General features: G+C 42.6%; 1 protein-coding gene across 1 annotated transcript; it reads right to left on the bottom strand.

The window, feature by feature from the left end:
* Window positions 1–161: 161 nt before the first annotated feature.
* On the bottom strand, window positions 162–23,450 carry LOC116397565 (inactive pancreatic lipase-related protein 1-like). Its single transcript, XM_031873094.1, has 13 exons — window positions 23,386–23,450; window positions 23,262–23,310; window positions 22,575–22,726; window positions 21,682–21,801; window positions 18,493–18,627; window positions 13,824–13,932; window positions 12,342–12,461; window positions 11,864–11,980; window positions 8,718–8,836; window positions 6,727–6,853; window positions 5,016–5,130; window positions 1,950–2,117; window positions 162–272 (listed from the first exon to the last, which is right to left on the bottom strand). Exons 2-13 carry the CDS (start codon window positions 23,308–23,310, stop codon window positions 203–205), a joined length of 1,401 nt encoding a protein of 466 aa, XP_031728954.1. The 5' UTR covers window positions 23,386–23,450; the 3' UTR covers window positions 162–202.
* Between the last annotated feature and the right edge of the window lie 618 nt (window positions 23,451–24,068).

The following is a 24,068-nucleotide window of genomic DNA, read 5'->3' as shown; positions in this document are numbered from 1 at the left end:
ATTCTTCACCTCCTTTTCTTTGCTTTTATTTGTTTCTTCAAGTGAACTCTCAGTTGATCTGCTTCAGTCCTCTGCCCTTTCTCCCTTCATTGTCTGGCATTCATAAGCTATTATATCCTGCTCAGCAAAAAGGCTCAAATCAAAGAGCTGAAAAGGTCAGCATGCAAAATCTTTATTGAAAGAGTAAGATGGTGATTGTGGCTCAAGCTTGGCATGGAAGCACATTCTGGATCCCATTCTCCACCACGTTCTCTGTTCCGCAGAAGAAGACGCTGGGAAAGAAAATATAGAAGACAATATGAGTTAATACTTTGGTTTAAGTACCAATTTTAATCTAGTGCATACGAGGATGTTTAAACAGCAGTCTTACTCACATTAATATTGAGGAATACATTTGCACTGATTGTTGGAAATCTGTTTGGGTTGATAAGCCAAAAATATATTAGCATAAATAATTCCTATTCTATTGATGGATGCATCATAATGATATGAAAGTAAAACTCACAAGGAGATGTACTGTACCCCACCCCCTTAAAGAGCACTATGGCAGTCTCCTGCTGCCCTCTAGTGGCTACAGTCTGTCTATGACATGTGCTCCAGTTTGACAACAGAGACACAGCCCGGCTCTGTTCAGACCCTAATGCTCTGTTAGTGGCTCTCTTAACCACCCCTCAGAAACATACTTAATTGCTAATAAAGTGGCCACTGAGAGCATATTTGTTCATGCATAGTCTGTGTAACATATAAAATATATTAAATATGTCCTTATTTGGTGTAATTACAATGATGTATGCAGTTTGGGGGAAAGGGAAGGGTTAACACTTTCTACATATTGGCTTTTAATGAGATAAGAAGGTATTTTAAAGGGAAAATGGTTCATTTTGCAATTATTATCATTGTTATTGTTACAGATACAGTGGTGGGGGCTGACTGAGGGATCCCAAACAACTAAAGATTGACAAAACACCGGGGTCAAAATTAGAAGGCCCCCCCCCCCCCCCCCCATCCTGTGGCTCTTCATGAAACCACTAGTTGTATTGCCAACATCGACTTAATGATCTGAGACTCTCATCCGATCCAATGACACATACAGGCAAAGTAAATAGAAGGGCAGAGACAGAAATGACAGTGACAAGCTGCAAAGTTAAGAGTGAGAAATTAACAGCCATCAAAATCATTTTACCATCCCAAATAATAATGTAATCTATTCTAATCCACTTCAGTGATATGTTAACCAGCAGTTGTGTTGTGTGAGACTTCTTTAGGGGAGCAGTAAACATTGGCTGGATTCATTTACATACACTAGTTGGTAACTCTGTTAATATTATAACATAACATAAACACAGAACCATTTTCAAAGATGAAACTAACTCATACTCATATACTGTAAATAAAGAAAAGCAGTGCATTGTTGTTGGGCGATGGATTCTTGTGATGTTCTACCAACAGCTGACAGTTTACAGTACGAACCTACAATATACACTATTTACTGTTGACTTATTATTACCAGCATCATTTAGCATAATCATGCTGACTTTACCTAATTGTCACTGTATGTTCAATGGAAGACATCTAAAGAATGTCCAAACAATTAAACGGATATAATAATTTCAACAGAATAATGTTAGATGTATTATACTGACAGCAGTTCCTTATCATGAAACTTTATATTCTCAACTGAGCTGCTTTGAAAATCAGAAAGCCACATGCTAAGAGCATTTTTTTGAAAACCTCAGAGCACCCTGGGAATAACTTCATCAGAGTAGCAGAGATAGCCGAACAAGTACGGAAGTACACCAATTTGTCTTTTCCACCAAAGAGCATAGTGAACATGGCTGATAAATGACATTATATCACCGTGTAGATTTGCTTGATTTGAACTCTTTGCCATCTCACATTAAAGAGTGAGAGGTGGCACCTACCAGTCACTACAGAAACATCTAACTTACATCTTCTTGTCTTTTCCTCTGTGCAGCTCTACCTTGGCTGCCCCGTACTTGGGTTTCAAGGGGTTCAGGATGTGGTTGTTCCACCGAAACTTCACCTCTTTCACATCCCCAACGTCCACATCAGCGTCCATAAGCATCTCGTAGGTCCTTCCAGAAGTCATCATGCCCCTGTCACAACAGATCACAGTCAAAATTACACAGACTCATTCATACAATGAAATACTTTAAAGACTTTCATTGGAATAACAATATGCACAACTATGTTCTCCTGTGTGATCAACCACTCCAGAACATATCTCTGTGTCATATTAGACGTGTTTTTTATTGGTTTCTCTTACTGTGAAATGTGATCTGTGCGAACAAAAAGCCACAAGGCAAAAGTCATGTTGTGGAGTTTTCCATTTCTGGGATGTTCAAAGTGCTTCTCCGTGAATCGCCACCTAATGTGGTGGAGGAGTTTGAGTGGCTCAGTGATCCTGGGAGCTATGTTGTCAATGGTGCAATGCAGACCGGGAGGCGGGCCGGGGCCTGGGTGAGCCGATCGCCGGCAGCATAGACTAGCTCTAGGGACGTGGAACGTCACCTCGCTAGCGGGGAAAGAGCCGGAGCTGGTGCAGGAGGTGGAGCGGCACCAGCTAGATATAGTTGGACTCACCTCCACGCCCAGCACTGGCTCTGGAACCAAGCTCCTGGAGAGGGGTTGGACTTTGTCCTTTTCTGGAGTTGCCCAAGGTGAGAGGCGGGAGGGGGATACTCACGAGCCCCCGGCTGGGCGCCGCTGTGTTGGAGTTCTCCCCGGAGAACGAGAGGGTCGCCTCCACGCGCCTACGGGTTGCGGAGAGCAAGGCTCTGACTGTTGTTTGTGCTTATGCATCAGGCAGTAGTTTGGAGTATCTGGCCTTCTTGGAGTCGTGGGAGGGGTCCTGGAAAGGTTCTGTTAGTGTCCTCGGAGCATGACCTCCAGCATTTACTGGGGCGGTTTGCAGCCGAGTGTGAAGCGGCGGGGATGAGAGTTAGCACCTCTAAATCTGAGGCCATGGTGCTCTCCCGGAAACTGGTGGATTGCTCCCTCCAGGTGGGGACGGAGTGCCTAGGGTCTTGTTCACGAGTGAGGGTAAGATGGAGCGGGAGAGCAACAGGCGGATCGGTGCGGCTGCACCGGACCGTCTTGGTGAAGAGGGAGCTGAGCTGGAAGGCAAAGCTCTCAATTTACCACTCGGTCTACGTTCCTACCCTCACCTATGGTCACGAACTCTGGGTTGTGACCGAAAGGACAAGGTCACGGCTATAAGCGGCTGAAATGAGCTTCCTCCGTAGGGTGGCCGGGCTCAGCCTTAGAGATAGGGTAAGGAGCTCGGTCATCAGGAGGGAACTTGGAGTAGAGCCGCTACTCCTTTGCGTCGAAAGTAGTCAGTTGAGGTGGTTAGGGCATCTAATCAAGATGCCTCCTGGGCGCCTCTCACTGGAGGTTTTCCGGGCACGTCCATCTGGTAGGAGACCCCGGGGAAGACCCAGAACACGCTGGAGGGATTACATCTCCCAGCTGGCCTGGGAACGCCTCGGGATCCCCCAGAACGCCTCGGCGAGGGAAGTCTGAGTCAGCCTGCTTGGCCTGCTGCCACCGCGACTTGACCCCGGTAAGCGGAAGACAATGGATGGATGGATGTTCAAAGTTGATTTTAACAAAAACATCCTACTTCTGACTACTTTAACATTATTCTGTTTTATGTAAACATAAGGAGCAAACCATTGCATCAGAGCCCAGCTGCTCCCTCCCATATATTACATGGCCAGTGCCATGTATAGGTTTTCAGTCCTCAGCTCTTATAGATAAGTTAGATAGGACATATAATAATATCATGCATACTGTATTTCTCTTCCAGACACAGACTGGTTTACAGGTCATCCCAGGATGGTGCCCATAGATATGCTGCTATAGGGCTAGACTGCCGAGGGACTACCTAGGATACACTGAGCTCCTCTCTCCTCTTCTCTCTCTCCTTCTGTATTAATTCATATCTCATTAATGCACATTACTAACTTTTCTTCTTCCCCAGAGTCTTTGTGCCTCGCAGGTTTCCATGGATCGTGGTTATATCTGAACCCCGGTCCTGTCTCCTGCCATGGCCCTGCCTAAATTATTAGTAGTAGTAGTTGCATTTCTATTACTATTACCGATACTATTACTGCTTTCATTATCATTATATATATATATCCACTTCTACTGGTAGTTGTAATTTTACCATCATTATTCTGCTTACTACTCATTCATTATATGAATAATTTCTGTCATATGCATTGAATGTGTTGTAACTCTGTTATGCTGTTCATTCTGTACACATGACATCTATCACACTTCTGTCCATCCTGATAGAGGATCCTCCTCTGTTGCTCTCTAAGGTCTCCTCCTCTTTTCTCCCCGTTAAAGGTTTTTTGGGGGAGTTCTTCCTGTTCCGATGTGAGGGTCCTGGGACAGAGGATGTCGTATGTGTACAGATTATAAAGCCCTCTGATCAATTTGTGATTTGGGGCTTTAAAAAATAAATTGAATTTTATGGAATTTTATTAAATTGTATTGAATTTTGAAGAATTGTATTGAATTTAAATTGAACTTTCACTTTTCCTCCCACCTTACTCTCCATTCCTCATCCACATAGAGGAACTGTTGAAGTTTATGACCAGCAGCCACATGATCAGATGTCCCTCTCTGGATGTCTGTACATATCTACAGAAGACTGCCAGGGATCCTGGTAGATAAATGTGTGTTACCTATTGTAAAAAAATAATAATAATAGTAAAAATTGTTATATTGACTGATTGTGCTCCTGCCCTGCCAAGGAGGAATACAGTAGAAGGTGCTCCTGTGGCTGAGCTGTACAATGCTGTGTTCCGTGAGTATCATTTAGGCAGCAGGGAGTCACGTGGTCTGATAGGAGACGGTACAGTTGTTCAAGCTCCCAGGCCTGGTCAACAACGAGAAGCACAACATCCAGACAACAAGCAGAAATGTTTCATGGACTAAACCCCCTTGGTGTGTTCCACAGAACAGTGTTATAATGTTCTTACGCATGAAGCTTGACCTCCTGGGTGCAGTCAGTGTTTCCAGCCAGTGCCACATACATGAAGCCTGGGTTAGGCCAGCTGGGACCATCCAGGGTTACCATCACTCTGTAGCTGTAACCTAGAGATGGAGAGAAATAGGACGTAATAACAGTTACATTATTTCCCCATAGTGTCAGAACAACTTGATACATGCATCATTTTCCATGGGTGGGGATTATCAAAGAACACAGGGAAAAGACACCTGCAGTCTACCTGCTACCTTCAGATAGTGAACACCTTTAGTGCTGGTAAAATATGAACAAATAATCTTTCAACAGACAAATTAATTGATATGAACTATGGGTGCACCGATCGGAATCTACAGCGATAACTGGGCTCTGGGTATCTAGAGTTTAATTAATAAGCTGTTTGTTTCACTGTGTGAAAGTGAATTGGATCATCTATGTGTATGGAAACATCAGGTTGACTTGACTTGACCTGCTTTCTGCTGTCTCGTAATATCTGCTGTCTTGTAATATCAGTGTAAAGCAAGGTAATAAAGGTTAGATTATTGAGAAATGATGTACTCCATTTAACACATTATCATAATAATAATAATAAGCGAAGCAATGGTAATTCTCTAACTGTCATCTTACGATAATAAAAAATACTTTTTTATTTTGGCCCTCTTTTCAACCGGCTAAAATGTGGTTACATCAACAAAACACCACACATGAACTAGCTAGACAATCCTCTGATTAAAGGACAACCCGCTCTACTACTGAGCCACAGTATAATAATTAAGATTAGTGTATATCATGGAATATTGCCAGAGGTCAACAAATTTGGGCTTTTATGGCCAAATTTCCCCCCCTGGAGGGCTACTCCATGTCCTTGTGGAAAGCCACTTGATAACACAGCCTGCCGGTATTCGTTGGGAGATAGCTTTAGATAAAAACACCAGACAATGCACGTTAGCTGAAGAACACTGAAATGAACACTAGTCATTGGTGACCAACCAACGTCTCTGACTGCCCCCCCATTCAAAGCAGTCTAGAACCCTATGGGCTAATATTAAGACTTAATCCTCCATACCTCACATTATTCTTGTTTACTAACGTAGCCCTAATATTCTGTTGTAGTTGACAGACAAAAATTCTGCCTTATGGCCAACTGATTCTTAGTTTTGTGGCAGATTACAAACATTGATTGTGAGCTTGCATACTGTGTTCTATAGGTGTCCTAAATAAAAGTCCTCCCCTATTTAATGTCATTCACGTTTATTTGAGGGGACAAATGTTCTTCCTCTATATATTGAGGGGACATGTGTCCCCCCATTGTATATTATAATTATGGCCTTGCTTCACTTTCATTCAATATCGCAGCATTATAGTCTGCCTTGCGGGCTAAACATGTACAACGCCTCCTGAAAACCCTAAAAACTTGAAAGCTTGGCAAGGACTACTCTGGGATGTAAACTTTTTAGGACGTCATTTTCAGGACGGTTTTGTTTTCATAGATGACAAGGCACATTGTTCTATGCCTAGTGGAGTGGAAAATGATGCCATTTATCCTTACACTGAGCAGAATGAAAAATATCCAAACTGGAGACGTTTTTTTTCTCTGGATAGTATTTATATGGAAATGCTTCAGTGGCTCTTCCCAGTAAAATCTTTCAGCAAGTTCTTACAAACTGTGTGTAAGTCACGGTTACAAGGAAGGGCAGGGTACTTACGGCCAAAGGGTTCTGAACTGCCCGTGTTGAGGAAGTACTTCGTCTTTGAAATGCCATCAATCACAGTGAACCTGTCAGCAAAATGGCCCATCAGAGGACATGTGTCTGCACATGGGAAACACTTTCCCTGTGGGGACAAGGACATGGTGAGTTGTGAAGAATGAGCTCACGCTGTGATAGAGTGAGTCAATGAACAGTCAGGGAAAAGTGACAACCCTAAAACATTTTTCCCTACACTTCTTTTACCATGTTGCAGACTGCCACCTTATAAATATGAAGGTGGAGAATGTAGCTGGTTGTGACAGTGTGGGAACAGGCTGTTTTTGTTACTGTCAGCTATGGCTGCAGAAATAACACCGGAGAGCGTTTACGAGGTGAACAACAAGGAGGTGCTGTCATATGAGGTCATGCTCGGCGCTCCCCCGGCCTCCTTTGATCAGGACATGTGTCCAAAGCAGGAATAAACTGTCATTAACACCAACAGCTGCAGATACAAGCTCTCCCTATGGAAGACATGAGGGAAGCCCATTTACATCGCCCCTTCAGCTGCAACAAAAAATCCAATCTTGCCGAATCAACTTCTAAAACCAAAGAAATGGTTCACAGCCATATCAGTGTCATACAGCAACAGGTGGCAGTCCCATACACATGCTGGGATGGTGGAGATATGGCCCCCTTCTCCTTCTGAGTCACTTTCTGAATGGAGGCCATAAAATGCCTCCAAGATCCCTCGTCTGTGTGCTTGTACCACCAGAAGCTTTGCTGGGATCATTAAAGCTCCTCTAGACACTATTTTTATCTACAAATCCAAGTTCATACAACTTTTCATGTACTGTTACTGTAATGAATGCCTGTTCTACACTAACAGTTTGATTCCATTGACCCTAATTCATTTCAGGAGTTTAGTTAGTTCATTCAAAAATGAACTAACTAAATGTCTGTTATCAATCATTACAGTGGAATCGCTGCAATTAGTTGAGATCTTTTACAGTTTCTAAACTTTAGCGAACTTTGACAAACCAAAGACCAAACTGACAGCTTTCATATTAGCTGTGTTGAATGATCCCATTTGATGTCACCCTGTTCTGTTCTGTTATGATGTGGCATGGTTCAACGTCAGTAATGAGACAGGATCTGGTGGTACAAAATACATCTCTTAAACAAACTAATTGACTAAGATAGTTAGCAAGCAAGCTAGTTATGCTTGCTGTTGTGAGTGGCTAGTGCTGGCAGGTTACCAGCTATGTAGCATGTAGCTTGCTAGCCACAGTAGCTCTGGAAGTATGTAGCCAGTACGTAACCACGCAGCACCACTGATTTCACAAGGACACCAATGAGTTTCCCCGTGCCACTTTCTGCTCTGACCAGCCACTAAGGCTCGGTGGCTTCTAACCCAATTTCTCACCTTTGAAGAAACATGTCATGTGTTGCTGTACGTAGGCTACATGAACTCAAATACTGTACAAGTTAGAAATGCTAACTGTGTACTAAAAAGTGCTTTACTTAAGAATTTGTTTAACTCTACACAACGTTTTAGAAGTATATATTGTACTTCTTACACTACCATATTTATCTGACCGAATTTGCATAATTTTGTTAAGTATAGTTAGTTAAGTACTTCTGTACTAAATAGAAGTAAAATTTGGATTGCAAAGGAGTGTTTTTACATTCAACATAGATTAATGTTATATGGCAGTAGTATTAAGCATGATTCTGTGTTTCTTATCAAGGGTTATTAAGGTTTTTTAGACTATAGGAGGCAGGAAAGGAAACTTTGAAGCTATATATCGTAGCATTGATAGAACTCTACCTGATCCTACCGTGGCCACAACTTAAATAATTACTTAAAAATGTTTGAACATGCACCAACCACAGACAATATTTAAGTCTGTAGAATGTGTAATTTACTAATGTCTCATTAAGTAAAGCTTGCAAAAAGAATAACCAGTTTGACAAGCACTATTTTAACACTAGCTGTACCAAAGACTTACTGCAGCAAAACTGCCCTTGTCAGAGCAGGGGAATCCTACAAAGCCTTTGCTTTTAACCATGCTCTCGCTGTAGTACTCGTAGGCCCGGGCATGGTTGCAGGCATCAAACTTCTTGGTACCTGGTAAAAAGATTGGAACAGGAGATGATAGGGAAGAAGAGAAGTAGTAAGATGGATGTGGCATTAAAAGAGGGTAATGTAATGAGGAATATGTGAAGAGATGTGAATGTAGATTTAAATCTTAGATTTCAGATAGCTTGCTATGATCTGATGAGAATGATTTGGGTGTTTGAATCTGTCAACTGAGAGAAAGACTTTCAAATATAATGGAATTTCCTGCGATAATTTTGAAGGCAATCAGAGGTGGATGATTCAAACAAACACAGGACTTTAACCTAGGATGCCGCTGTTCATGTCCCATGTGGAAGCAAAAGTTGAGTTATTGCCACTGACGTTACTGAGTCTATGTTACGTCCTGTTATGTATGTTACATAAGAGACATACTTATTTTAACCCACACCACTATGTTTCTAACCCTAACCAAGTCATTTTGTTGTCTGAACCTAACCGTGACAGTTTCACAACGTTTTACCTTGTTTTACAATGTTAGCCGCGCGCAAACCTTTCATGTCAAGATTATACGCAAAAGTCAACATGGATGCCGGCCGCTTCTACTGAAGAGAATAGGGATAAGGACACGTTGGAATCTAGAGTCAGAGTAAGAATGTGTGACAAAGAGACAGTGTCAGGAAGAGACAGACTGTTGTTTTCTCCTCCAGTGCAGGGCAAACACCAGACTATCCAAGACCTCCAGCTATGCAGCCCTGGCTCTCACTCTCCCTCTTTTATCTATAGGATCAAAAGTAGCAGATTCAGCTGTGCCAATGTTGGGATCTGACCCTGCTCTCCTGGCTGGCTGAGACCTTCACACCTGCTTTTCAAACAAAGGAGCAGCCAAGTTCCTTCCTTTCACCAAAACGCCTGACCTGGGGTCTGCAAGAAATCTCATGCTGGATGACCACACTACTCGAGGACTGAGTGATTCCTACCACTGGAAACAGACCCTACCGAACGAAGCTTCTACAAGTAAGAGTTACTGGTATCTGGGCCTAGCTTAGCTTAGCATTAGCTTAATTTAGCCTATTCGTTATGTCGTTGTTATTCCTGTATCTTGTTACGTTAAGTTACTGTCGTGTTATAACGTGTTATTGCGCAAGCATCGCGGACCACGGAGTCCCGTTATATTGTGTATTTCCTGCTGTAACTGTTTGCATTAGATCCATCGCTGCTAGTAGATGTGGAGGTTGTGATTTTATCACTGCAAAGACCAAAACCACGGCGGCGGAGCCTCGTCTCGCCGACCGAGTTTCGGGGTGATAAGAGAGCAATACTCGCATCTCACCGCAGTGATAAAGATCTGTTTTGTTTTGGGGATTATTTTATTTTGTTTGGTTTTATTATCTCTTCTTTAAATCGGCTCTGTGAGTGAGATGTAGAACCGCAACTATCACCGTACAAGCGTGACCGGTCGGTTCAGAATCCGACCGCAGAGTTTACGAGTGATCAGCTGTTCCTCACATTCTCACTGCAGCGCCGAGCACCGCGCTCAGAGCTCCTCTCTCTCTCTCTCTCTCTCTCTCTCTCTCTCTCTCTCTCTCTCGCTGTCAACCTCTCTTCCTACTAACCCGCATACACATAGTTAGATTCACTGATTTTGGGTGAACCTCTCAGACACGTGGTCGCGTATTCTATTGTCCCAACCCACATTGTGCGCCGTCCCACGTGGTTACACGTAGCCACCTCTCAGCTATCTTGTTGCGGGTCAATAGACTCCGCCATCTTTGCTTGTAGGCTCACAAGCCCCTGTTTAGGTTACCTACCATCACTGTTTGAGTAGGCCCCCCCCCTTCGTTTCCACACACTCACACACACTCACACACACACTCACACATGTACATATATCTATATACATATCCTTACCCCACTTTATTCATTTGACTTTAGGTATTAGACATATAATTGTATGATAGTGTTTGTTGATTTTGATATTACTTGATTTGATCATTTATTATTTTATTTAATGAACTCTGTTATATTTTAAAGAGCAGTCGTCTGTGATTACTTGTGCATATGTGTGTAATAATAACTGGATGTAGTGGCCTGTGCTCGAACATAAACCTTCACTTTCACTCTGAATGTGTAATAGTACTCAGACTATTGACATTATGAGTGAACGCTAATCATGAGACTTAGTTTTATTGTTTGGTTGTTGGTCCCTGTTCGCAGGGTGGTGCCCCGTTATTATTAATAATCATTAATAATTGTTACTGACATTAATAATTCTATTGATGTCAAGAATTTAGTTTCTTAGATGCTGATAACCCAAACACGCTCCTTTACGTTCCCAACACCAACAACACCCCCCTTCAGACCCAGACCCAGGCATGGCACCAATGCTGCTACTTGAGCTTGCTACTCAGCGGCACATGTCAAAGGAAGGCTGTCGTCATCCATATTAGAAAATATTTGCCAAAATAGATCCAGCAGGAATTACTCTGCCTGAGGTTTCTTTATGATTTTTCCATTGGGACAACTCCAATATTCCACAGGTGGCTCTGCATTGTAGGTTGCATGGCTGAGAAGATAGGATGCATGAGTCATTTTGTTATGTATAGGAAGTGTGCCTGTGATGAACCCTGTAGACTTGAGAACACTGGAAGTGTCATATGTAGAACATATCAAAAAAGTATATCAAAGGTCACATAACCTGCAATACATCCTTCCTTCATGAAGGTTGTAGTGTTCCGTTTCTGAAACAGTTTTAGCGAAGTGTTGATTCAACTGTATGATCATTTTGTGATGCTGTGTCCCCGCTGCCTTAAAATATTAGTCGAAAAATTCCATGCCTTGGGAAAATGCAAAACTAAGTTATTTCACTAAACTTCAGATACTAACGTCTTTTTACTTAAGATATTCTGGGGAATCAACAGCACAACTAAACAACAATGGAAGGAAAGCTAAATAGCCAACATGACGTTGTGTGAAGGAAGTGTGAAGGACTGCATTCCTTGTTTGGATCGCAGAAAAAGTGATCATTGTATTTCCATTTCGTCTATTGAAATGTGTCAATGTGTCGTTCCATCTCACCCTCCCAGATGGCATCCAGGTCAGTGGGTTTGCCTCTGTTGGCGGAGCAGCCGGGCATCAGTTCTCCTCCGTTGGGGTAGAAGTCAATGTGGCCCATAGATTGTGACATCCCCAGACCTGAGAGGATGCAAACAGAAATCACTTTTTCGACAAAGACATACGATTTTTCAGATAAGACCAACATTTTATCAAGATGATAAAGCCTCAGTTCCCTTATTTTCAACTCAACTCAACAATTATACAACTTTTGAAATCAGCAAAGAGATGGTGAAATATACAATACATGGATATTTGTTTTGAAGAGCACTTAATATAGTTTTTTTGCATTTTTTCTGTAAGCATTGTCACATTGTAAAACTACAACAATACATATTACTAATTTACTAAGTGTTTCAAAAAGTAGTAGAAGAAGGTAAGACATTGAGCGAATTCTGTCCAGTTTGATCCTATTCATTGTGATAATCAGTGGTATATGTACCAAGTTTGGAGTTGAAAGGAAGTCCATCGGTGTGAATGACATCCACAAAGGCGGCGTCGCTGGTGTCTAGGTGTAGAGAGTCATTAGTGTCCTGGAAGTAAGGTTCAGCTGGGTCTAGTCCTGAGAAAAGAAAGGTAATAAATCACAGAGGGATTAAAGGAAGGAAGAAACATATCTGCCTCAGCGATCTAAATCACATGATGGACTGCAACGGAGAAGAACATCCTCAGCCCAAAATCAAGATGCTGTAGATTGCCAAAATGAAAAAGTGGTGTCAAATAGGAATGCCCTTTGCCCCTTCAGAAATAACAATTCAAAATGAGCCAAGTCCAAACTGTCTTCTAACCAGAGGCTAATGTGATAAGCTGCAGACTACATTTTGCTTTCAGCCCATTTTTTCTGAGTCCCTGGGGTATTATAAATATGTGAAGTGAGTACATTGTTGGCTAGTAATACAACATTATTAACATGACTATAAAAATTAGTATTTTCCCCCAACAACAGCAAGATCCGCAGATGAATGATCCTCGAGGTCCTCATTTTCTGTCGTTGGACCGGGAACTGTTGGCATCGGCGGTGCAAAACTGAGCAAAGGCTCCACCAGATTCTGGAGGGTCCATGCTGAGTCAGCCAAAGCACTGTAAAAAGCTACCAAAGCTAAAGTAGCACTCTGTAATTGTAAAACGTCCTTGCCTCCAATGACTTCTCTGTAACTTCACTGGAAGAACAACAGATTTTGCAGCTGCGCCCCAGGGACATAGACAATATGGGCTGTAATGAATGTCATCATATTTTTACATCTTACTCTGTGAATTAAGGATTTATTATGACCAAACCAGAGCTGCTGATTGTTGGAATATTGGAAAGATTAACGGATTTATGGCATTGTTGAGTTTCATTTGGTTTCTGTCCAGTTTGAATGAAGATGAGTTAACCATACAGTTAAGCTTATTCTAAGTCTTAGTTTGGTGTAAAAGAGAAACTTGAATTCAGAAGTTTTACGGTTGTATTTTCTGGTTGTCATAATTGACAACCAGAATTATTGTGTAATATTGTCCAACAATATTATTGGACATATTGTTACTGGTTGTAACAATATGTCCTTTGTTGACATTTTGAGAGTTTATTTATCGGACTAAAAGAGAGCTTGTGTAACTAAACTCGCCGCTTACGTGCAATGCATCTTGGTACATGTAGGCATTGCATGTAGCAGCACTGGGGAATTTATTTCTTCAGTGGACAAATGATTAGTTCAAATACTGTTTCACAAAATGTTATGACAATTATGACAAATATTGTGATTTTAAAATTCAAAAACAAAAACAAAATTATAGAATGAAAAAAACAACCAGATTCTACTGTCACAAAAAGTCCTGTTTTCAAGATCATTCTCATATAAACCAGAGTCCAAGACAATGCACAATAGTGGTTTCTTGTTTATACACAGTGAGTGACATCAGACCACGATGGAGGCCGGGTTACCTGTGATGCGTGTGAGTCCAGTGATCCGGCTACCAACATCTCCTGCAGCGTGAGCTCCAGGGCCGTGTCCGATAATATGGAACTTATCCGCCGTTTGCGTGTAGTTACCCTGCGTCATGCAACATGCATGTTAAAGTCAAAGATACTGTATTTACTACAACATGCATACAACATAGAGTATGTCCTTCAGCCGGGGTATGTGATATCCATCCTCTCTCTCCGCTTGTGTTCCATATATACACAAATATAGGCAAGGCAAGGCAAGTTTATTTGTATAGCACATTTCAACAACAAGGTAATTCAAAGTGCTTCACATAAAACCATTAAAAGCATCAAAACAAAAGGCAAAAGAAAAGGAGATTTAAAAACAATTAAGAACATTCATTGAAACAATAAAAACAGTCATTAAAACATTAAAAAACAGTGTAAGAAATAAAATACAGTAGTAAAATGCAGAAATGCAGGAAATTGATTAATATATTAATTGAACCTGGTTCAATTAAAGGCAGCAGCAAACAGAAAAGTCTTCAATCTTGATTTAAAGGAGCTGAGGGTCTCAGCAGACCTGCAGCTTTCTTGGACTTTGTTCCAGATATGTGGAGCAGAAAAATATATGCTTTCCCTGCACGTCCACTCTGCCTGTCTGCATGTTTCAGCAGCGCTGGGGCCATCGAGAAATGGCCCACAGGAGGCGGGTCTATGAAGCAGTTTAGCCAATTGCTGATTAAAGACATAAATGAGTGACATACATTTTAGCCAATCAGCGCCCTCAAATAGATTCAGCTCGGGGCCCCGAGCTGTGCGTTCTCGTCAGGAGAAGTCTCTACAGGCGAGCGCGAGCACTACTCCTCCAAGACCCGTTTGAGAAGAGAACGTTGGCGGAGATTCTGCAGTTAAAGAGCTGATCCCAGATCAGCCTGACCTCACAATCAGACAGCAGACTAGCAGGAAAGGGAAGCAGTACATGTGAAGCTTCACTACTAGCTGTACACCAGACAGGTTTGGCTAGCTGGATGACGTCATGCTAATAACTTATTTAGCTTTTTAAAACAACGGGGACAGATCCAGCACGGACAGCTACGGGAGTGATGGACATGAAGCACCTGTCTGAGGAAGTAAGGAAACATGAGGACACACATGGAGAACTCTGTCAAGCTACATATTAGATAAAGTGAACATCTTTTCTTCTACATAGTTGTCCTCAGTCTCATCTGCTTAACTTGGTCATGGAGGTATCAACATTTTATTGAGATGGTAAATTAACAGTGAAAACTCATCATAGTTTAATTTAACACCATTATTCCTAATTACACTTCATGTTTACTTCTCCTGATTGTTACCTCCCTATAACAAGGTCCATAGGGGCATCTCAATAAATAAACATGTTATATTATATTATCTTGGGGCGACCGTGGCTCACTGGGTTAGGAGGGTTGTCTGGGAGCCGGAAGGTCATCGGTGTCGAAGTGTACACTGAACCCCAGGCTCCCCGGGCGCCTATCATTGGCAGTCCACTGCTCCCTATATACAGGGATGGGTCAAATGCAGAAGTCAAATTTCGTGTATATGACAATAAAAAGGGTTTCTATTCTATTCTTCTCCGCTAATCGCCACCTTAACGTGCAGGAGTTTGAGTGGCTCAGTGATCCTGGGAGCTATGTTGTAGCAGTAGCCCCTAGTCTCCCAAGGCAAACAGGTCTCACTAAGAGACTAAGAGCGGTTCAAAATGACCCTAATGATAAGCAGCCCACGGTCTTCAGCCACCTCGCCCGGACCAGGGAAACCGGGGCACCCTCCCAGAGCCAGACCCAGGAGGGGAGCTCGTCGGCGAGCGTCTGATGGCCGGGCCTTCGGTCGGGCTCAGCCCGAAGAAACAACATGGAGCAGCCACCCTGTGGACCCACCACCCGCAGGGACAAGCATCGGTGTCGGGTGCAATGCAGACCGGGCGGCGGGTCAGGCCGGAGGCCTGGGCGAGCCGATCACCGGCAGCATAGACTAGCTGTAGACTAGCTGTAGGGACGTGGAACATCACCTCGATAGCTAATCGATAGCTCGTTAATGGACTTCTGTGCTAGCCACGGTTTGGCAATAACGAACACCATGTTCGAACATAAGGTGGCTCATAAGTGTTCCTGGTACCAGAACACCTTAAGCCGGAGATCAATGATCGACTTTGTAATCGTATCATCTGATTTGCGGCCGTATGTCTTGGACACTCGGGTGAAGAGAGGAGCAGAGCTGTCAACTGATCACCACCTGGTGGTGAGTTGGATCAGATGGCAGGGGAACCGGTTGGAAAGACCCGGAAAGCCCAAACGTGTAGTGAGGGTGAACTGGGAACGTCTGGCGGAGGACCCTGTCCGGGAGGTCTTTAACTCCCACCTCCGGAAGAAGTTCTCACAGATCCCGAGGGAGGTTGGGGACATATATATATATATATATATATATATATATATATTATACAGAATTCTCTGTGAGGGGGACAAAAATATGATGTCCTGACATGTTTATCAAAGTGTTATTTACTGCTTTTTTTTCATGTTGGAATAAATGTTAAATATTTAACTGCAAAGTAGTAATGCGTGTTTGATACCTTAATTTGTTTTGCATTAAATCATACTGGGATGTTTGATTGGATGGCCCTACCTAGAAAATGTTCCACCAGCCGCCACTGCTTTAATCTATTTACAGACACGGCCGTCATTTTGTGCCGCCACTCTCGTCAAAGCCTTTTCTCCAACTCAATGCCGGTGATATTAATCCGCTAGCAGCTAACGTCCTCTTCAGCAAGGGGCGTAGTGCGGTTCCTGCTCGGCTGCTTCTCCGAAACTCATCTATGGAGGTCGTCCTTCGTCACAGCCGCCCCCTAATTTGTCCCAACCAATTTGCAACTCTTAGAAGGACTGACCGGATCAGTATCTGGGATGGTAGGCAGGGTGACAAGGCGAGCGACTGGTCTGGTATAGGTCTTGACTTTGATCTGGACAACTGCCGTCCAGACTCTTCCATCTGTTCCTGGGATGACTTCAGTAACATGACCTAGTGGCCACTGAGCTCTTGGCAACTGGGAATCCACCACCATGATTATGGTTCCCAGTTGCAGCTGTGCAGGGTCCTTATGCCGCTTAGACCGGGTCTGAAGAGTCAGAAGGTAGTGTTGGATGAAATGTGTCCAAAACTGGTCAGCTAACACCTGAGTCTATCTGCAACGTCGGCGACTGAGAAGCTCGTATTCTGCATACACAGCCTGTGGTAGTGACGGGTCCAGCCGCCCCATGAGTAGCAAATTGGGGGTGACTGGGTCAACATCCGCCACATCTGTTGACACATAATCCAGTGGTTTGGAGTTTAAAATCCCTTCTACTTCAATCAGTACTGTCCTTAGGACCTCTTCTGGGACAGCTTGGGTCTGAATGGTGGTGTACAGCACAACTGATCTCTCTTCTTTCTCCCAGACACCTCCGAAGTGTGGTGCACCTGGGGGGTTGAATTTAAACTTTATCCGGTGTTTAGCCAGATGAGCCTGGAGTGTAGGGTGGATAGTTTTAAATGCCTCCTCGAGTTCTCTCTGTCCTCCTTTGAAATTAGTGCCCTGGTCAGAGCGAAGCTCCGCTGGTTTGCCTCTTCGTGCAATAAAGTGGCGTAGAGCCATCAAAAAGGAGTCAGTGTCCAGGCTAGACAAAACATCTAGATGCACAGCCCGTGTTGTCAGACACTTAAACAGTATGCCCCATCTCTTCTTGTGGCGACGGCCGACCTTCACTGTGAAGGGCCCAAAACAGTCTGTGCCTGTGGAGTAAAATGGGGGCTTCAGCAGCCTCAGTCTGGATTGGGAGAGGTCTGCCATCCTGGGCACAACTGGAATGGCTGTCCACCTCTGGCTGTCCGGGCAGGAGTGCTGATGGCGTTTCACAGCTTCACAGCAATGCAGAATCCAGTATTTGCAGCACAGCTCTGCAAAGAGGCACTCTGATTCTCTAAGTCCTGAATGATGAGCTGGATCACTTTATGCCGAGGGTCCAGTACGACTGGAGGGATGGCATCTGGCTCTAGCTGTTAGCAGCGGCGGAGCCTTCCTCCAACTCGGATGAGATCCACAGCCTCATCATACTCTGGGGCTAGGGAGAGCAGCCTACTGGTGGCAGATACTGGCTTACAGGCACACAAGAGGTTGAACTCCTCAGCAAAACTGTCTTGCTGGGCTTGTCTCAAGACTTCTCTCGCAAATAAACCAAGACAACCAGACTTAACGACTCCTGTCAACCTTGGCAAAGGCAGCCACTCCTTCCGTTCTTACCTTTCACATTAAAAGTCCTAGAAATATAATATTTGGCAAGTATTTTACATTTTCATGTTGTTTATTCATTACGTACCCGGTGTGTACAGGCCTTTACTTGGAGTCAGATGGAATATAGGTATCTGTTTTATCTTACTGTGTCCACGAAAGAGATACAGAAAGCCTTGCTTAGGACAAAGACTGGAAGCAGTGGGAAACCATTAGCCCAACATTATCAACAGTTTAAAAACCTACCTGCCGTATCTCTGTACAAGGAATCAGACTGCAACAAAGGCTATTTCCCAAAATGTCCCTCCCCTTGAGAAGGGATGCTGATGTATAGGAATACAGACATTATGCCAGTGATGGTTAATGAGGTGCTGTATTTACCATGAGGAATGTGATCATGGATGCCACCTGGGCAGCCACCACCCTGGCGTTATTGGCAGCCTGGGCATACTGAGTCTTCACACCTTTCTTCCACTCCGCAACAATGCAGTTCACATTATCCCACTTCAGCATAACCTAAAACAGTCAACACAAGATTTAAGGTTAATGGGTCACTTCACCCAATTTCCAAAAGCATATTTTATTTCTTACACCTAGTAAGTAAATGAGTAAAAAGTTTGGTCATATAGCACTTTTCAAAATAAAAGATACAAAGTGCTTCACAGTAAAAGCATTTAGCATTAAATATCAAACAGGCAGAACAGTAACAAAATAGAACAAAATAGAATTAACGATAAATAACATAAACAAAAAAAGCAAAAGCATCAGTTACTAAAAGCAAAGGAATACAAGCGAGTGTTGAGAGTATTTCTAAAATGTCTATTCCAATAGGGCAAAGACAGACATGGTCTTTCTTCATCCAGTTAACACTGGTTAGGCTAGCTGTTCAACTTTAAGCTACACAACCATTTCCAATCTTAGCTGTGAAGTCACCAATGCCTAGACTAATTTCACAGAACATTCAAATGACTTTCAATGCCCTTAGAGGGTAAAGGTCCCACACACTGCTGCAGGGTCTTTTGATAATCTTTGGCTGATAATAAGGACCTCTATTTTATTCACAATTACTTTGAGAATCATCCAGCCTCTAGTCCATAGAGGGGTAATAGAGGTAAGGCTCTGCAGATAGTTTTGAGTTTTGACTTAACGGTTTCTTATTTTTCTGTTGTCAACCCAATACAATGCAAGTGAACACCATTGTGTTGTGGTGTTCATAACATGTCCTGGTTAGACTACAGACCTCACTGTGTTTGCAAATGGACCATTTCTGAGGCAGAGAGGAGTTCCAGGATAACTGTTGTCACCACGCTATGTGGATTATCCACAGCAACAGAGACACTCATCCACGAAAGACGTGTTGTTGTTGAAAAAAATCTTTTATCAATGTTGTGAGACCCACAAACAAAATTGCTCCCCCGTTCATTGTAGTGGTGTGGAAGCAGAAATATCAGAGACGGAAATCTGAACAAATAAAATCAAACATATTTTCATGGATCAATACAACAGGGAAGTGATTCAATTTGTCTGCCTGTATGTTTTCGTGTTGTTTTGTTTGTAACTTGGGTGAACTGACCCACTAAGGGTTTAAGAAAATAACTAACATTGTGCTCATATGCTGAAGGCAACGGCAAGGAAAATCCTTTTCATGATTATCCTTCTAAATAGACAGAATTGAATATGTTTCTCTAGATCAGTTCATTGTTTTCCTGCTCCGCACAGAAGATGGCTGCCCCAGGACCACAGACCTTCACTGAGTGGCAACCAGTTTGTGGCTAGCTCAGCGCAAATAAGATCCACGCGCGCACGTGTGTAGAGGTACCGCGCGTGCAAATTAAACAGCCGTGTGCTGTCGAGACGCCTTAACGAGCGCTTTTAAGAAAAAAACATGCTTTGAGCGCGAGGGGCGTCCCCTAGCGCGCGACTAATATCACTGCTCTTCGAGTTTGTCTGCGAGTTTGTCTGCGAGTTTGCTCGCTCGCGAATAGATTTTCTTTTTGAAACTAATGAATCATTTTTCATCCACTAATTACTTGTCAGTGTTTTAAGTTTGGCAAACAGTTAATATACAAACAGTGGTTCCTAACCTTGGCTCCAAAAAACATATTTTTAATTATTGTATTTCAAAACACTAATAACATACTTTGTATTTCATCAGCCGATCTACTGTCTGAACAGTTTAAAAAAGACAAATGTAGAACATTTACTTCTGTAGTGGAGTGAATAGTGGCAGATTGATAACCACCTTCAACACAGACCTAGCGTCTGTTTCAGAGTGATATCCGGCCACTCTAAAGACAAGGATTGTAACCAATTCAATTTAGTTATACAATGGTGACTGGGTCCGCCCACTTAGCGTTAAAAAGAAAATTTACTCGCAAGCAGTTGAAAAACTCGCGAGCGAGCAAGTAAAAGTTTTGCGAGCAGAAGAGCAGTGATAGTAGTCGCTCAAAGCATGGTTTTCTCCTCGCAATTTTGCTCGCGCGAGCAGAGTAATTCTGCGCGGAGTAATGTAAAAGCGCTCGTCAAAGTAAAATACGCTCACGGCTGTTTAATTTGCACGTACGGGACCTCTACACGCATGCGTGTGGATCTCATTTGCGCTCTCGGATTTTGACAGTGATTTGCCTTCATAGTTCATTAGGAAAAATGCAAAATAGTTTGCTATTACTATTTTGATCACCAGAGCTAAAATAGAGCGGCAGGCCTTTATTTGTATACACTTAGTAATCTGCCACCACAGAGCTTGACTGTGTCCAGTCAGATGTGTGAGAGGACTATCTATGTCTGAATGATGCTTTTATCTGTAGAAAGTCTTTTTTACTATTAGCTGTTATTTAGTTTCGTAGCCGGAGAACAAAACGCTGTAGAATGGTCCAACCAGACTGACCAGTGAAAGACACAAAGATCCTCTGAGCAGCAGTTGAATGAGAAGAGAAGAATCAGCCATTTCCTGTTTCAGTGTCAAGAGTTTCACAATAAAAGCAGCCGAGAACAAGCTAGAGTTTACAGGCAACATGTTGCTTTAGCAAAGATCTTCAGACTTCACAAGAGAAATAGAAGGTTTGTCTCTAGGGTTAGCACTGCTGGAACATCAGCTGAACTAATCACAGTTTAAAACTCTTCAATCAGAGAGACTAACTCAATATTTAGAGTTCAATAATGAAACTATTCAACATCAAGTTCAACAGTTTTCTGTCATGTGACACTGTGCGGACGTTCACTGAAAGGATGTTTGAATCATGTCCTTCAAACTCTTTCACATGTAAATAAAACATTTGGTGTCTGAATGTTTTATCTCTGTTAGAATATTCATTATTAAAGTAAGGAAAGAAGATCAATAGAATAGTGTGTATCGGGATTTTCGTGCCTATTCTTAAACAAATGTGTGCTATATGAGATTACCATAAACTAAACTAAAATAGTTAGAGAGACGGGGCTCGACAGACACCCCATCCTCATTTTGGGGTGTGGGCCTCCTTGTGTAAACACGGCCCCGAAGGCCAGATTAAGAGTTCAAAGTTTCAGCAGCTCATTTTTTCATCGTGTGCACTTCACATCTGGTGTTTTTACCTTACACATCTCCTGTGGCCAGTCCTCGTCTCCTGTCTTCAAATAACCAGGAATGATGAATCGAGTCTTTCTCCTCCCGCTGTAGTTTGTTACCTCCATAGATTTGTCAGCCTTAATCTCCTGACAGTTTCAACAGAAAAGCAAAGATGAATACACAGAAAGCTTAACAGATAGGTTTACATTTTTTAATAATTCTGTCCCAATACTTGCATGCCCATATGTACATGAAAACTATGACTGTGTATTGGCAAGGATCTGGCCATATGATACACATTATGACACAGGGATTAAGGTTCAATATATTGTGATAAGCAAGGCCATTTTTTTTAAATCAAATTTTTGAGCAGTGAGTTTAATAGTATAAAGAACACACCACCATATACATAAAATCTGATTCAAGAAAACATACTTTTTAATGCAATCAGACCAGTGGGATCTGCTTTTGGATTTATCACAGCCCCTCTAACATCCAACATCATTGCACTACCGTGAGAGGGCACAAAGTGTTGACTGAGTTCATCTTTGCAGATAAACTTTTAATCAAAAATTGATTGAGTGTTTTTGAGAATGGATACAGTATCACGCACTCGATATTTTCTTACACCCCTTCTTTAACTAAGCATTAACGCTTGCTGTAATTGGTCCTTATGTCTGAAGTGGCAAAGGGGGACAACATCCACAGCCTTGCTTTGAACATTTCAAGTACGTACTGTATATAGCTTACATAGCTTATATAGCTTATATTACTAAAAAGACTGTGACTGAAACACACTTGATTTGAAGCCGCATATTGAACCACACTTGGCCAGTATGGACAAGAGGAGACATTTAAGCAAACATTAACTATATGAGTATTGTTTGAGGATAGACTTGAAAAGAAAGCCTTTTCTTGCCTGGTAGTAGCGGTTCCTCTGGGTGAAGAGGAGGAAGCGGGTGCCGATCTCCTCTGGGTGCCAGGGCAGGACGGAGGCTGGTCTCTGAGGAGTGCCTCCCCAGGGAGGCAGGTCATCAAAGCAGCCCAGCTCATTAAAGCAGACCTGGGCCGCTGCGGACATGGACAGCACACCACTAAGAGAAGCCCTCATTGTTCTACGTGGAGTTTCAAAACATCATTTTTTCAGACTATCTAGGCTGGAAATGTGCTACACAGAGACCTTTTGGTGAGAAATGAAATGTGAAGTTGAACTGCAGGCTGCAGATGGCTGATCTCTGAGAGTGTGAGCCCAGCCAGAACATTAATATCAGCCATTCATTTTGTTTAGCTTTCTTGGAGAAATATACCAAATATGCCAGGCTGAATGTGCAAAACTCATGATAATAAAGACTGCACCCATAAAGGACATGGACTCAGGTCTGAATATTTCACTCAGTGTAAACGCCATATAGCTTCAAGAAGAGCTGGAACAAGCGGATATACAGTGTGTGATTCTGTCAGACAAAGGAAAGTTTAACGAGAAAGAGAGAGGAAACCTCTAGAAGATGTAAATCCTACTAAGAAACAAAAACATACCACCTTAACTCTGTTGCTCACTTGGTTGCTATTTCAGTAAAAGTGAATCCAGAAATTAAAGTCAACTCACCATATGAAGTGCCAGTGAGGAAGCAGAGCAGAATCCACATTTGTGACATCTGTGGATGTCATGAGAATGTTTGGTTGTAAAGACGTGGACCAAAGACATGAACAGGACAGTGCTGTGTACTTACCTCGAGGCCAGACAAGAAGGTGGGGAAGCGCCTGAACGCAGCACTACTTGAACACTCCAGCCATACGTCGCTTTGCCACGTAGGAGTGGGAAACTCACAGGTGACAGACCAGCCGACATGTAAGAGGAGGTCAAGAACAGGTCACTCATAGTTACATGTGTGCTTCGTACATACTCATACCCAGTAGATGTGGAGAAACACATTCTCCCATGTAGATATCTTCAGTCAGCAGAATTTCATTATCACAGGTCTATTCTGTAGCAGCAGCTGTTCCATAATCTTTAGTGGTATTCAACACAACTTAGTTTACACAAGCAACTCTGAATTTTCAGCAGCATGATAAGAGGAAAGAGCTCAGAAAACTCCAACACTGTGTGCTTTGCAAAAAGCTCCCCAACACTACGCATTAACCCTGGTACGTCTTTCTAAGTAAAGGAAACAAATCAATAGCTTCTTCTTTGACTCACAGTGATTCATAATATTTATAACACCATTTCTGAAAATGAGTGGTAAAGTGGAAGAGAGCCACATGTTTGTGCTGCTGAAGTGTCCTTGAGCAACACTACAGGATTCAACATTTGATTTACTACAGCTGATTGTCCTCCTCCTCATTGCAGGCCTTAGCTTTTGGACTCATTTTTGTTATTACACTAAAGTAACTTTAACTGTAGAAGAAACTATCC

Source organism: Anarrhichthys ocellatus, unplaced genomic scaffold, assembly GCF_004355925.1.
Source record: "Anarrhichthys ocellatus isolate YVR2014 unplaced genomic scaffold, GSC_Weel_1.0 scaffold68, whole genome shotgun sequence".
NCBI lineage: Eukaryota > Metazoa > Chordata > Actinopteri > Perciformes > Anarhichadidae > Anarrhichthys > Anarrhichthys ocellatus.
The sequence above is the reverse complement of the archived record's forward strand: the minus strand, read 5'-3'. Positions and strand labels throughout refer to the sequence as shown.